Source organism: Ambystoma mexicanum, chromosome 1q (assembly GCF_040938575.1).
Source record: "Ambystoma mexicanum isolate Mex_15411 chromosome 1q, UKY_AmexF1_1, whole genome shotgun sequence".
Classification (NCBI taxonomy): domain Eukaryota; kingdom Metazoa; phylum Chordata; class Amphibia; order Caudata; family Ambystomatidae; genus Ambystoma; species Ambystoma mexicanum.
The window spans coordinates 1392641765-1392657676 of record NC_090922.1 but is presented as its reverse complement, the minus strand read 5'-3'; the positions used below and the strand labels follow the sequence as shown (position 1 = coordinate 1392657676).

Below are 15912 nucleotides of genomic sequence, written 5' to 3'. Positions count from 1 at the left end.
AGTCTTCTTATGGATGGCCTGTCTTTTCCTTTGCTGAACTCCAGTCGCTGTTGATAGTCTAGAAGACATCATTTTATATAATGTTTATGAACTTACCAATCGCCCTGCTACCACCAAATACAAATTGTTCAGGTGCGACTGGGGTGAGACTATCGAGCGGTTAGGTACATAAAGCTCTTGTAGAGAAAATGCCAAGTTCCCTATGAAACTACCAATATATCTTCAAATCCTTCCTTGTAACAATGGTGCTCTATGTACCTTCGCTTTCGTCTCAACCAGTTGCATACACTTGAACGTACTGGCCACTGGAATAAGCAGCACGATTAAGACTGTAAAGGCCAACTTACCTTGGAACCTCCTAAGGCATCTGGTTACAGCCTGCCCCATCATGACCAATATCAGGAACCAACACTTTAACAAATCCGCCTTGATGGGCTCTGATATATTTGGGGGTTATATGTTTTGATCATGCCTTATGTGGGGTGACAACACCCCATTAATACTTGCCCTGTATCGATTGCTTGAGGAGGTTTTTGTGAGCATTGAGTCTTTGAGTGTTGAGTGTGGGTTTTATGTTATGATTTGAATCAACAAAACTCTTTTGGTGCAGGACGACAGCTTGATTTTACGCAATATGTAATATGGAAATGTATCTGACTACTTAGTCCTGTATTTTACTTTATGTATATATTTGAGTAACGCAATATGCATTTAGTTTTATCTTTGTGTGTGTGAAGGTTGTAAAATGTGAAAGGTTTACCATAACACACACACATAAAAAAATGAGGTGTATTCCATTATTTGGTAGTGGTATTATGGTGCCTCAATGTTGTAACCGTGAATGGAAGACCCTATGGCAGGGTAAAGATATCTACTGGGAAAGGGAGAAGTGTGCAACCGGTTTATATTACGTTGCATATGCTTTGCCTGTGGCGTGGATGTTTTGCACTTCCTAAGATGCATTTAATGGCTCTCAGCCTCATTTAATTTAATTTTCATCGTTTTTTTAAAGCGCTTAATTCCGTACCGGACTTCGCCTTCTAAGCGCAGATTCGGGATTCAAACCTGTTACTCCGCATGGTCTTGCTTCCAAGACCAGTGCTTTGTCCCTGTACTATCCTCCATTCATTGACAGTTCCCTTGGTTACTTTTAGGGATGACCTGAGTAAGATGACCTACACAACCATGTGCATTAAGGAGAGTCTCCGGCTATACCCACCAGTCCCTGGAGTGGCTCGCCAGATCAGCACACCAATTACATTCTTTGATGGAAGAACCTTACCTGCAGGTAATGAATTACATATGTTGATGAAATGCTGTGTTACTAACAGAAGTATAAGCACAACTTCCCAAAACTCTTAGCTACTGTGTATCAGGATGTGTCTGGGTGGTCCCACCTTGATCTCTTTGAGCAGAATTGGAAGTCTGACGATGAACTTTGTCCCTCGCCTCCTGTACATGTTGTAGGTAATTGCCAATTTGATTCTCGATCAAATCCAGAATAAAATTGCTAGAAGGGCAAATCGCCTCGAGTCTCTCACACTATTCTTCAATGCCCAGGAGATTTGGGGAGGATGGCTGCTCCTTATCCATAGATAAAAATTTGCTGCACATTTGAACACAGCATTAGAATTGAACGATGCCCCTGCCGAGAAATTATGGCTGCAGCCAGAAAAGAGGAATGCCCAAGCACAGGGTTTACCTTCTTTACGTAGCCCCAAATGTTGACTTTACAATGTCTATAATCAACAAAAGGAAGGATCCTGCACAAACACTAACAAGAGAAAGTGTACCCTAATTTCACAGACAGGATCCGGATTCAAAAACTTTCTTACAAATAACAGTTTTGCATAATAAGGTCTTATTTAGAAAATTGCATCATTGAACACATTCATATTTTATTATTGTTCCCTTAAAAGCACAATTTTTATTTTTTTTATAAAAAAACTACACTGATTAATCATACAAAAATCATTAAAAAATATATATATACACATCATTGCTATATACAGTGATACAACTCAATTTTTCAAGTGCACAATACTTGATGTTACACAGTGGCGAATTGCCCCTGTTACACACAGTGTCATAAAATAGCCCAACTTATATAACTTTCTGTCCTAAATGTTCAAAATAACTGGACATTTCTCAGGGGCAGAAAAAATGTGTCTCTTGTGCTTCATGCGGATCTCCTTGTCACAATTCACTCTACTTCTTCCAATCGTTCAAACACAGGATCCCTGTAACAATGGGCACAGCATAAGACGTACATATCAATATAAGGGCAACACTGGTCTTCTTAATAACCCTAGCCTAAACCTTAAACTACACAAGGGTTAAGAGGTATCACAAAAATGGTATACCTGAAACAAAGTCGGTAATGACGAGTGTCTACAATGTTGACAGGGACTTTACTGCTTTATAGGAGGAAGACAATTTCCTGATCTGAAATTCCCTACGCACATGTCTCCCCTTAAACCACTATTCAGAAATACACTTTTTTTCTCCTCTGCTGCAAGGTCTACGTTTTAACAAGAGCAGATAGAGAGGGTTGTCAATATTGGGACAAGTGGATCAGGGCGGTACTCCGCAAGGTTTGGCTGCATCACGGGAAGCCTGTGGTATCTCGTCAGCTGACCAATTTACTTATGCCCAACTATGCCACGTGCTCATTCATGTCAAAGCCAAGAAAGATGCTTCCCGTCCCCCAACTCTCTTTTAAAGGCTCATTCAAGATCCATTCCTTACTACCCATCTGGCCTCATGGACATGTGAAGCACTCGACCTTGGCACGTTGACCTACATGGCCAAGTGGGGAAATGAATTGGCAGCAGGGGTCCCAGAGGCCATATGGTCCAGGATTTGGGAGAGAGTGGCTAAATCTTATCATTGTATACAGTTGAGAGCCTGTAAATGGGGGGATAATGAAGTAAAGGTTGAAGAGCTGTCTCGCAGGGATGCAGGGTGTTGCGTTGCAGTAAAGGACACATTTTGAGGAGCCCCAAAATACACATTTCTATCACAAGAACTGTGCATACAAATGTCCACTTTTATCTTGATGTGTTGTTTATATAGTGCTTTCCCCCAAAGCGTTTTAAATAGAACATATTTATACACAATATCACTCAAATAGAGTTGGTACTCATTTATCGAATTCTGAAGGATGAGAGGCTGTGTTGGTCTTGCCAGGAATTGAAACCTGCGACCGGCCGATGACGGGCGAAAGCTCAACCCGCTGAACTATTTTTCCAGCAATATGAAGAAAATATGTATAGTCTAAGTTGCATTTACTTTGCAGTGCATTGCCTTCTTAGGTACCTATTTCTAAATTCATAGAGGTTATAAAATATAGAAACAGAGAAATAGGAATAATATATAAAAACAAATTCTTAAACATGAGAATCAACAGTGATGAATGTTATTAACAAGAGTGAATCCTTGAATGAAAGAATGAGACACAGACGTGTCATAAATAATTATGTATAAAATAAAGAAAACAAAATTCCTCAATTGTACACCGTAAATCATACCATGGCCCTAAAGCCGATCTCCTCTGTGTGTTATGGAGTCCATGAATTTCATAGATAACCATGTGTCTAAAGTTAACCTAAGCACTTTCTTTCCCACTGTTCTATAGGTTCCCTGCTGGGACTAAGTATTTTCGCTCTTCACAGAAACCCCAAAGTGTGGAGCAATCCAGAGGTACAGAATTTCACATGTTTCTTTGAGTAGCTTTTTCATGAGTATTTTTTAAATCTAGCAACAGCGTGCTGTGCAACAACGTTATATACAGTGATCTAGTACATAAGTATTGATACAATTAATAGGATATAATAGTTTGGTCCTCCGCAGCTCATTCCAGCTGCAACACTACAGACCATGGGGCATCGCTCATGAAGTGGTCTTCCATATATGAAATAGAGCAGAGCTCAACCATCTTCTTGCCAAAAGACGGTCTGGCTTCCTCCCAAAGCACAACACAAAAACTGCCCTTCTGGACCTAAAAATACAAATACAAGTTAGCTATCCTCCTCCTGCTAGATCCCTCTTCGGCGTTCAATCTAGTGATCCACAGCATACTACGCCACCCCATCAGCCATTACTTCCACTTTTCTCTGGAAGCCACAGCATGGATCAAATCCTTTCCCGGTGGCCACACCACTAGAGTATTCATTGGGGAATACTCAGCTGATCCCCTCCCGGCCCCGCTTGACGTCACGCAAGTGTCATGCCTCTCCCCCACTCTGTATAAGACCTACACAAATCCCCTTTTCGATCTTCTTGACTCCAATGAGATCATTTACACCAGCTTTGCGGATGACATCCAAATACTCATCCCTATTTTGGGCGATCACAGTTGCGACACACTCGCAATCAACACAGTGTACAGCACAAATCAAAACTGGATGGCCACACAAAACTTATGAGAAAACCAAGCTCCTCATCAATGGCTGTCCACACAGACTCAGACACCTAGATGTCTCCTTCTCCTCCTTCACTATTGATGGCACAGCCATCCCTGTTCTGAAGCAAATAAAAACCCTGGGGGTCTTCCTCGAAGCTGATTTATCCATGACCAGACAGATAAACGCCCTAGCGTCACCCACTGCTTATACGGCAAGACTGATCAAGCGGAGTAGACAGATCTTCTCAACAAATAACTGTCTCACACTCACACGTGCTTTGATTTTGTCCAAACCTTATTGTAATGTCCTACTGATGGGCACCTGTTAGAATTCTTCCTCTTGGACTTGGCCCTGTAGTGTAGAAGAAGAATTCTTCCTGCTAATATATCACTTTGAATGTACAAATAAACATACAAAGCAATCTATTGACTGGAAGATTGGATTCCCATTGAGACCTCGTGGCTGTAGAAAATAAACAAGAATGATGTGATTAGAACAACTGACAATGGGTACAGAAATTAATTTCTCTAGAATTACTCCAAACTAACCTAACTAATGTTTAGAGACTTCACAACAGATAAAAGGAAAACCAATAGATGTTCTGAAAGAAGGAAAAAACACTGTGAGCCTATAACCCTGGGATCAAATGAAGAGTGACAATAAGCAACAAGAACAAAATCTTGCTTATAATAATGGAGAAAGTTTACCAGGTGAGACCTTCTTCCTAGGCACAGCGGAGGCTGTTCCACGGTACTGCAGCGGCTCTCCAACAGTGCAGCGGCGGCTGTCCCACGGTGCAGCAGAGGCTGTCCCACGGTGCAGCGGCGGCTCTCCCACGGTGCAGCGGAGGCTGTCCCACGGTGCAGCGGCGGCTCTCCCACGATGCAGCGGCGGCTGTCCCACGGTGTCCAACGGTTAGTCTCTAAAACGCGGAGGTGAGATAATGTCTTTACCGAGTGCAAACAACAGAAGGAAAACCAGAGAGTTGCCAAGTACAAACCGGGTCGTAAATCCAAGCGGGCAAGAACAGGAACAGGAGGAAAAAAGGCCAGACGTAATCGAGGGACAAAAGCAAGAGTTCGTTACCAAGAAGACAAAAGTTTTCAAAGCAGGCAAGGATGATCCAAAAGAGTAGTCGAGTCAAAAGCCGGGTCAAGAACGTGTATTAAATCAGAACAAGAAAAAGGCCAAAAACCGAACGCCAAAGAATGCTCGATCAGAAACACTGAACAAACGTGGAGGCGTGGTTTAAATAGTCCAGGTCACCTGTTCAATGCCGTGATCCCAAACGAACGTTGCGCTTCCTTAGCAACGTATCACGTAGTTTCCATGGCAACCTCCATTCACTGTGGCGAGTAGCGCTCCGATTCGAATGTTCTCTTACTGCATTAGCTGGACCAAAAATGCGCGAACCAACGCGCAGCGGTCCACGCATGACAGTACCCTTCCCTAACGAATGACCCCGTTTCCTTGAGGCCCAAAAATCGGAGATCAAACGGGGAGCATGAATGTTCTGGACAGGCTCCCAGGTCCTCTCTTCCGGACCATAACCCTCCCAATCCACATAATACATCCTGACCCCTTTGGAAACCTTGGTGTCCAAAACCCTACGCACCACGTACTCCTCTTCCCCTTGCACCATGATTGGAGGAGGACGAGAAGGAAGGGCAGTATCCGGTAAAAAAGGTTTGACAAGGGAAACATGAAACACTGGATGCACTTTCTACTTTGCAGGTAAAGATAAACGCACTACCACAGGATTAATCACGGCGGTAACAACATATGGTCCTATAAAACGCGGAAGAAACTTCCTCCCTCCAGGTATCCGCAGATTCTTGGTGGATAACCAGACCTTATCGCCTACTAAGTAAGCGGGAGCCGGAGAACGATGGGCATCTGCGAACCTCTTAGTGTTAATCTGCGCCGTCTCCAAATGTTCTTTCACCCGTCGATGCACTAAACACATGTGTTGAATGCAAGACGATGCCGCCGGATGGCGTGCGGGCAGGACAGGAGAAGCAGGCAACGATCTAGGGTGTCTGCCGAACATAGCAAAAAACGGGGAGGAATGCTTCGATGTATGCAAAGAGTTGTTATAGGCGAATTCCGCCATAGGGAGTAATGACAACCAATTGTCTTGATACTGGTGCGTAAGGCAACGGAGATATTGTTCCATGGTGGAGTTGAGACGTTCCGTCTGTCCGTCTGTTTGAGGATGGTAAGCAGTGGAATATCTATCATTGATGCCAAAAGAGGCAGTGAGCGACTTCCAGAAATGAGAAGTGAATTGGGAACCTCTATCCGTGATGATAACGGACGGTAGCCCAAAACGACGAAAGACTTTCCTGAGAAACAGATCTGCCAACTGTGGGGCAGAAGGAACACCTCGACAAGGTACAAAAAGAGCCATCTTGGTGAAATAGTCAATGACCACCCATATGGTGTCATAACCACAGACCGGAGGCAATTCTACCACAAAATCCATTGAAATCATGTACCAAGGATAATCTGGAATTGGCATGGTCTGTAGAAGTCCAACAGGTTTGGAATTTGAGGTCTTGCACTGGGCGCATATATAACATTGAGCAATATGAACGGCCACATCCTTTAACATAGAGGGCCACCAGCACCAACGTTGTAGAAGATCAACGGTCTTCTTGTTACCCGGGTGAGCAGCCAACTTGGCATCATGACACCATTGGATAGCTTTCTTCCTGCTACCCTCATCCGGAAGCAACAATAAACCGTTGATATGGGGTAAACCCTCTACTATGTTGAGGTTAAGTTCCGTAATGTCTGTGGGGTGGGTCTTTACCCATTCACGTAACTCATTACAGAGAGAAGACTGGAGCGTACACCCACAAATCACCTGATGTGGTAAGAGAAGCGGACCGTCTGATCTAGGGGGAGATGAATCCCCATGTATACGTGAGAGTGCATCCGCTTTAGTGTGCAAGGAACCGGGTCGATATGTAATGGTGAAATCAAACATGGAAAAGAATTCATGCCACCTAGCATGTCGGGTCGTGGAGCACTTTACGGATTGTAAAGCTACCAGATTTTTATGATCAGTGAATACCTGAATTGGAAAGGCTGACCCCAGTAAATGATGTCGCCAAGTCAAAAACGAGTCACGTACTGCTAGCAACTCCCTTTCTGTGATAGTATAATTCCTTTCATAAGGGGTGAGTTTTCTTGAATGGAAGGCCACTGGATGCAATCCTCCAGTTTCCGGACATACTTGAGACAGAATGGCACCAAGAGCGATGTTAGATGCATCAGCTTCTACCACAAATGGTAATTCAGGATTTGGGTGTTGTAGTACTGGTGCGCTGGTAAACGCCGATTTAAGACTTTGAAAAGCTCGATCACAAACTTTATCCCAAAGGAATGCTACTTTGCTGCTAGTCAACGCGGTCAGCGGAGCAACCAAGGATGAGAAATCTTTGATGAATCTCCTGTAAAAATTAGCGAAGCCTAAAAATGACTGTAATGCCTTCAACGTCGTGGGTACTGGCCAGTCCAAAACTACCTTGACCTTAGAGGTACTCATTTGTACACCTTTACCGGATATCTCATACCCCAAGAACTCGACTTCTGTAGCATGAAAGATACATTTCTCTAATTTCGCATACAAACAGTTATCACGTAGCCTCTGAAGGACACGAGTAACATGAACCACGTGGAGATCATAGGATGCAGAATAGATTAAGATATCATCCAGATAAACCACTACAAATTGGTCCATCATGTCATGGAAGACATCGTTAATGAAGTATTGAAAAGTAGCGGGTGCATTAGAGAGCCCAAATGGCATGACTCTATATTCAAATAAGCCGTACTTGGTTTTGAAGGCTGTTTTCCATTTGTCTCCGCTACGGATTCTTACTAAATTGTAAGCCCCACGGAGATCCAATTTTGTAAAGATTACGGATGATCCCAACTGATCCAAGAGTACAGAAATAAGTGATATGGGGTACTGATTACGCACCGTGATGGCGTTAAGGGCCCTATAGTCTATACATGGGCGGAGGTCTCCCTCCTGCTTGGGTACAAAAAATAATGGGGAGGCTGCAGGTGAACGTGAAGGACAAATGAAACCTGATTTAAGAGCCTGATCAATATATTCTTTAAGACTGACATCTTCCTTGTGGGTTAGGGAGTAGATCCTTCCTGATGGGATCTTAGCCCCAGGAACCAAATCAATGGGGCAATCATATGGTCTGTGAGGGGGTAAAACAGTACCACCCCCTTCATCGAACACATCCAGAAAGCCGGAATATTCCATGGGCAATTCCCCTGATACTACAGCTCCGATAGTAGTGGCTGTATCCATCAATGGAAGGCAAGGATTATTTATAAGAGTCTTCCTATCATGACACTTGGTCTCACAGTATTCTGACAAGAACTCAATAGTGCTTGCGTGCCAGTCAATGGATGGATTATGCAGTCGAAGCCATGGTATTCCTAAAATAAGCCTGAACTGCGGAGCAGTGATTAGATCAAAATATATGTTTTCGGAATGTCCGTGAATAGTTTCCATTATCAGATCTTCGGTTTGCTGAACCACCATACCCGATATCAAGGTAGAACCATCAACAGCATTGACCATTACAGGGTTCTCTTTCTTAAGAACGGATAACCCCAAGCTTTCCGCATAAGAGGTATCGATATAGTTTCCGGTAGCACCAGAATCCAGAATGGCGGTGGCATGAACGATCTGCCCTTGAGGTAACCGGAATATCACCGGAGCGGCTACTGGTTGATTGATTGGAGAGTCCTTAGAAACATGAATGCTCGGCAATCGCACTCCTCTCATTGCCGAGCTCTCAAGTTTCACTGTTTCTTGGTAGGTTTCTTGGTACATGCTTTTAGTAGGTGTTCTGAAGACCCACAATAAAAACACAAGTTGTTTTTCTTTCTATGTTCTCTCTCTTCTTGAGTAAGAGGACCTCGTGTAGCTGCTCCTATTTGCATTGGTTCGGGCGCAGTCGTAACTGGGGCAGGAACAGGTTGAAGATCAGAAGCAATACCCCTCTTCTCCCCTTTTCTAGCAGCTTTACGAGCATCAATCTGCAGAACTAGCTCAAGTAGTTCCGGAAAGGTTACTGGAACCACTGGTACCATAGCCAATATGTCTTTCAAAGAATCGGATAATCCCTTGTAGAAGAGTGATGCCTTTTTATCATCAGGCCACCCCGTCTCAGCAGCCAATTGATTAAATTTGGCTAAATAGGCCAGAAGCGTCAAATCACCTTGTTGTAGATTCAACAATTCTAGTTCCACAACTTCAGTTTTGTATCGGGTGTCGAACACCTTACCCATGGCCTCCATTAATGCATCGCAATCAAACAATAAAGGACTGCCTGCCTCCAAAAGAGGATTAGCCCACGCTGCGGCAGTACCACCAAGGTGTGACAACAAAAACGCAGCTTTAGTGGCAGAATCAGGAAATGAACCGGGTCGACATAAATAATGGAGGCGACACTGATTCAAGAAGGTCCTAAATTGTCTTGGATCTCCATGAAATCTTTCTGGCGGGGCCAGAGGGAACTGGGATGTAATATACACAGGGCCGGCTTCCGCCTGTGCAGGTTCAATGGCTGGAGCATTAGGCATCACTGGTGCTACTTGGGGTACAGGTTGTATGGCGGTTTGTAGTTCTAAGATCTGTTGTTGAGTGGTGGCATGCGCATTAGCCATGTCGGTTCTGAGATGTGCCACTAATTGAAGAAGATTAGCCAGGGTCTCGTTGGGATCCATTTAATAAGGCTTCTGATTATGTTAGAATTCTTCCTCTTGGACTTGGCCCTGTAGTGTAGAAGAAGAATTCTTCCTGCTAATATATCACTTTGAATGTACAAATAAACATACAAAGCAATCTATTGACTGGAAGATTGGATTCCCATTGAGACCTCGTGGCTGTAGAAAATAAACAAGAATGATGTGATTAGAACAACTGACAATGGGTACAGAAATTAATTTCTCTAGAATTACTCCAAACTAACCTGACTAATGTTTAGAGACTTCACAACGGATAAAAGGAAACCCAATAGATGTTCTGAAAGAAGGAAAAAACACTGTGAGCCTATAACCCTGGGATCAAATGAAGAGTGACAATAAGCAACAAGAACAAAATCTTGCTTATAATAATGGAGAAAGTTTACCAGGTGAGACCTTCTTCCTAGGCACAGCGGAGGCTGTTCCACGGTACTGCAGAGGCTGTCCCACAGTGCAGCAGAGGCTGTCCCACGGTGCAGCGGCGGCTCTCCCACGGTGCAGCGGCGGCTCTCCCACGGTGCAGCGGAGGCTGTCCCACGGTGCAGCGGCGGCTCTCCCACGATGCAGCGGCGGCTGTCCCACGGTGTCCAACGGTTAGGTTAGTCTCTAAAACGCGGAGGTGAGATAATGTCTTTACCGAGTGCAAACAACAGAAGGAAAACCAGAGAGTTGCCAAGTACAAACCGGGTCGTAAATCCAAGCGGGCAAGAACAGGAACAGGAGGAAAAAAGGCCAGACGTAATCGAGGGACAAAAGCAAGAGTTCGTTACCAAGAAGACAAAAGTTTTCAAAGCAGGCAAGGATGATCCAAAAGAGTAGTCGAGTCAAAAGCCGGGTCAAGAACGTGTATTAAATCAGAACAAGAAAAAGGCCAAAAACCGAACGCCAAAGAATGCTCGGTCAGAAGCACTGAACAAACGTGGAGGCGTGGTTTAAATAGTCCAGGTCACCTGTTCAATGCCGTGATCCCAAACGAACGTTGCGCTTCCTTAGCAACGTATCACGTAGTTTCCATGGCAACCTCCATTCACTGTGGCGAGTAGCGCTCCGATTCGAATGTTCTCTTACTGCATTAGCTGGACCAAAAATGCGCGAACCAACGCGCAGCGGTCCACGCATGACAGCACCTTGAACACCAACAGGTCAAAACTCCAACTGCTCTAAAATAAAGCACTGCGCGCTACCGTCGGGCTTAGATGTTGAGCACGCATCTCTGCTACTAAAAGGGAAGCCCACTAGCTCCCCCTCAAAACTCATGTAGAATTCAAAGCCTTGGCTATCACTTACTGCTGTATTCACACAGCTACCCCTGACCTTACCAACAGTATCTCTGAAATTGTCCTGGTTCGAATGCCGAGCTCAAGCTCTTGGTCCTCATTGTACACCCCCCGCTTTGAGAGCAAAAGAGCCGTTGGGGTCCGCTTCTCTGTCACTGCACCGCCGCTGTGGAATGCTCTGCCTGCTCACATCAGAAACGAGCATTCACTACCCATCTTCAAAATCCTTGTCAAGACCTGGCTGTTCGATAAATGTGTAGCATCTTACAGCTGCTCCCTTGACTATGTTGTGCACTATACAACGTTTTCTCGACTGTGTTGTACAAAACGCCGTCATTTATGTGGTTGTTTATTCTGTATTGGGAGGATAGTTCAGTGGCAACATGCTTGCCTTGGAAGGAAGACGACATGGAGCAACCCAGGTTCGATCCCCGGGTCTGCGTTTAGAAACCTCTTGGTATTAAGCGCGTTATAAATAACCTATCATATCATATTCTTGCCTCATGCCTGTACTATACACAAAGCTGTGATACCCCCTGGTCTGGGCCTTCCATAATTGACAAATATAAAATTAAAATAAATAAACATACATGTCTTGCTATGATGTACCTCAGTCACACAATCTATATCCCAGTTGATACCCAATATGTGCTTTTTACAGTGTCTATGTGTGCTCCTCAGGCCTTCTTCCACCCAGACCTCTGCCTCCATCCAGTTGCACTCATTTGTAAGGCTGGGCATCAGCCTATCTGGCTCCCAGCAGCATGCATTTTCTGCTGCTTCTAGGGGTGCCACGTGCATATTTGAGGTGAGGCACCAGATTCCTGCTCTTCCAGTCAGGTAGGAAGAGGAACCCTTCCCCAGCACTTTTTCAGGCTGAGAGGCAAGGAGCGTGCACTGCAGAAATTGAACAGGGCTCTTCAATTTCTACTGTTTCGCGGTGCAGCTCCTCCGTTCTAGAGGTGCCAAGTGTCATGCAAAATGGCTTATGAGCTGACTGTTTGCCACCGTGTGGTATGATGGGTAGACAACACTGCCTTAGTGGCGCTGACCGCTCAATTGAAAAGAATAATATTTATTGTAGGGACCGATTGCAATAGTACTCCTGCTCATAATTTTAAGAGCTTTCCATAAACTATAACTATGGCCACATTTATTAAATTGGTTTTGAGCAATAGATGATGGGAGACAACTGTTGTTTTTTTTCTTTTAAGGCCCCGTGTTGTTTGTGTAGTGCTTGCTTTTCTTTCCATCCTAGCACTATGCTACTTTTACCCTAAACCTTACTGGCCACTTCTAAACACAGCCAGGCTCCCTCTCCCTGCTTGCCAACCCAACTTAACTCTGCGCTCTTGCCTGCCGCGGCCTCATTGCTTACTCTGCTGGCAACTTCTAAACAACTGCTGTCTCTGAGGATCTCTCTGCCAGACTACCCTTCACAGCGCTGGCCCATCTTCTTCTACGCTGGCCCATCTGTCTGTCTTGCCACCCCCTCCAGCTACACCGACACCACAATCTGCCTGTCTCCTCCAGCGGTGTGCCTGCCTCTGAACCCTCCACTGACTATCTCCTGCCTCCGTTCCCTGCTTCTGTCCACCTTGCTACCACCAGCAACTCCAAATACACTGAGCAGTGGACCTCCACAACTGCTCCTGAGTGTTACCCGGCTCTCTATCCTTTGCCAACCAGTCCACCTCCTTCAGCGTCCCCTCACTGTTCCTCATTACTCCTAGCCCACATTGTGCTAGCTATCTATACCTCCCGGAAGTGTAACAGCTGCAGACTTCCTACCCAGTTTTCCTTTCTGAACCTTTGCCTGCCTCCATCTGGCCACTTCCACCCAACATACTGCCCACCATCTCCCGGCCTGAGCTGCCTACTTTGGTCTCATTCTCACCATCCTAAGGAGCAACTGCGGCGTTGCCTGCCCCCACTCCGACAGTGAACCTCTCACCACCTCTTCCATCTGCTCCCACCCTGACCCCTAACGCCTGCCACCCCCAAAACCCTCCACTCCCAGTATCACTCCCTTTCCTGCCTCCTGTGGCCTCTCACCCTTTCCGCTCTGCAGCCTCCTGCTGCCTACATTGACCCTTAATCTTTCCATCCTAAAGGATCAACTACCTCTAACTTCTCCTCTTGCTCTGCGACTCCTTGCTGCTCTGTTCCTAGTTTCTCTTGCTCTGCTACTCCTTGCTGCTCTGTTCCTAGTTTCTTTCCACTGTCCTGTTTGACTTCTCCCCTTTACACCTTCTCTCTCTCCTCCTTCCTTCTTCCTCCACTCTCACCTCCCCTTCTTTTCCACTTTATTCCTTCATCATACCACTCCTATCCCCTCTGTTATGCGTTCTGCCAAAACTCTTTCTCACCGTCCTTATTACGCTTCCCCCCTCATTCCCTCTCCCCATTATCCCCTTCCTCTCCTACTCTGCTTCTCCCTCCTCCTCATGTCCATTCCCCTCTTCAATTCCCTCCCCCACTCTTCCCGTTCCACACCTTCCCCCTCACCGTCCTAATCTTCTCTACCCTCCCACTGCTCAACCCTCCAGCCTCATGAACATAGCTCTCTGTAATGCCAGATCCCTCTGCAATAAAACCGCTGCAGCTTTGGACATGTTCTTTCGTGTCAACCTTCATTTTCACACCCCCTCATCCTGCATGTCTGACTTCTCGCCTGTCTCCCCCTCTGACGTGTCCATCCTCCTCTCCAAAGCCCACCCCTCATCTGCTCCAACTGACCCTCTCCCCTCCCTTCTTATCTCTAAGATCTACCCTCTTATTATTCCCTACTTAACTTCCTTCTTCAACACCTGCCTTTCCTCAGCCACCTTCCCCTCTGCCTTCAAGCATGCCACTATCATAACGATTTTGAAGAAACCTTCTGCTGATCCCCTTCTCACCTTTAACTTCCGTTCTATCTCTCTTCTCCCTTTCCTCTCTAAGCTACTTGAACGCCTTGACTATTCGCAGCTCTCAACCTTTGTCACCAATCTTTCTCTCCTACCCCCCTCTCAATCTGGCTTCCATCATAAACACTCTCCTGAAACAGCCCTCACCTACATCCTTAACTCCCTCCTCTCCGCTCGACACTCTTAAGCAATCCTCTGTCCTTATTCTCTTTGACCTTTCTGCTGCCTTCGACACTTTTGATCACCCCCTTCTTCTCAACACCCTTTCTTCCTTTGGATTCAAAGGCTCTGTTCTTAACTGGCTATCCTCTTACCTCTCCTCCTGCTCTTTCACTGTATCCTGGGCCGGCCGTTCCTCACCATCCCAGCCTCTGGAATACGGCGTACCCCAAGGCTCGGTGCTTGGCCCTTTCCTTTTCTCACTCTACACCTCCCTCCTTGCCCCTGTTATCTCCTCATTCGGTATTTCTCACCATTTCTGTGCTGATGACACTCAGCTCTTCCTCTCCTTCTCTTCCTTCTCTACCGACCTCCACCTTAAACTCTCTTCCTGTCTTACTGCCATTGAAAACTGGATGTCGTCCCACTTTCTTTCCCTCAATACTGATAAGACTGAAGCCTTATGCTTTCCCTCCAACTCTCTTCCCCCTCCCTCTCCTCCATCTTTCATTCACTTTCCTCCCTCTGATCTCCATATCTCTGCCCACGCTCGCAACTTAGGCATTCACTTTGACTCCTCTCTCTCTTTTTCACATCATATCTCACCTCTCATGCCTGTTGCTACCACTTCTATAATAATCGCAAAGTCCATCCCTCTCTCGCTTTCCATGCTACTAAACATTTAATCTCCTCCCTTATCTTCTCTCGCCTCTTATACTGCTCCTCCTTACTCATTGGACTACCTTATTCTCATATCGCCCCCCTCAAATCTATCTACCATTCTGCCGTACGTACCCGCTGTCTCCTTACCTCCCGTGACTCCATTTCTGCTTCCCTTTCCTCCCTTGGCTGGCTTCCCTTTCACGTCCAACTTAAATTTAATTTCCTCTGCTTAGTTTTTAAATCTCTCCATGGTCTTGCTCCCCCTTGTCTCTCCTCCCTCCTCTCTTTCTATACTCCCTCCCTCTCCCTTCGTTCCGCTGACCACTTCCTTCTCACTGATCCTCCTTCCCCTTGTGCCCCCTCCCGTTTCTGCTCCTTCCAGCTCCTAGCCCCCCTGCACTGGAACTCCTTACCTCTCTCAATCCGCTCTATACCTACTTTCTCCTCCTTCCGCACCTCCCTCAAATCACTCCTTCTCCACCCCCGCCATGAAACCCTTCCCCCATCTTGCTCCCCCTCCTTCCTTTATATTTTCCCATGATCTCCCTCCCCTTTGCCCCTCCCACCCCATTCTCGCCCTTATACCCCCCTTCTGTTTCCCTCCTCCTTCTCCTCCTCACCCCTCCCGCCTCCCTCTCAGTTCTACTGCCCTACCCTCCCTCTTCCCTTCAGTTTAATTGCTCTACTTACTGTTTTGTTAGTCTGATTCATATTGTA

General features: G+C 45.8%; 1 protein-coding gene across 2 annotated transcripts in view; it reads left to right on the top strand.

Annotated features, from left to right (window-relative positions):
• LOC138548066 (cytochrome P450 4B1-like) overlaps nt 1-15912 on the top strand; it is a 252246-nt gene that overhangs the window by 185174 nt on the left and 51160 nt on the right. Inside the window, exons 9-10 of one of the 2 annotated variants that reach the window (XM_069642253.1) lie at nt 1155-1288; nt 3638-3702. In XM_069642253.1, coding sequence (XP_069498354.1) covers nt 1155-1288; nt 3638-3702 — 199 coding nt within the window. The remainder of the gene's footprint in view (nt 1-1154; nt 1289-3637; nt 3703-15912) is intronic. The other variant, XR_011291897.1, reaches the window with a different exon arrangement.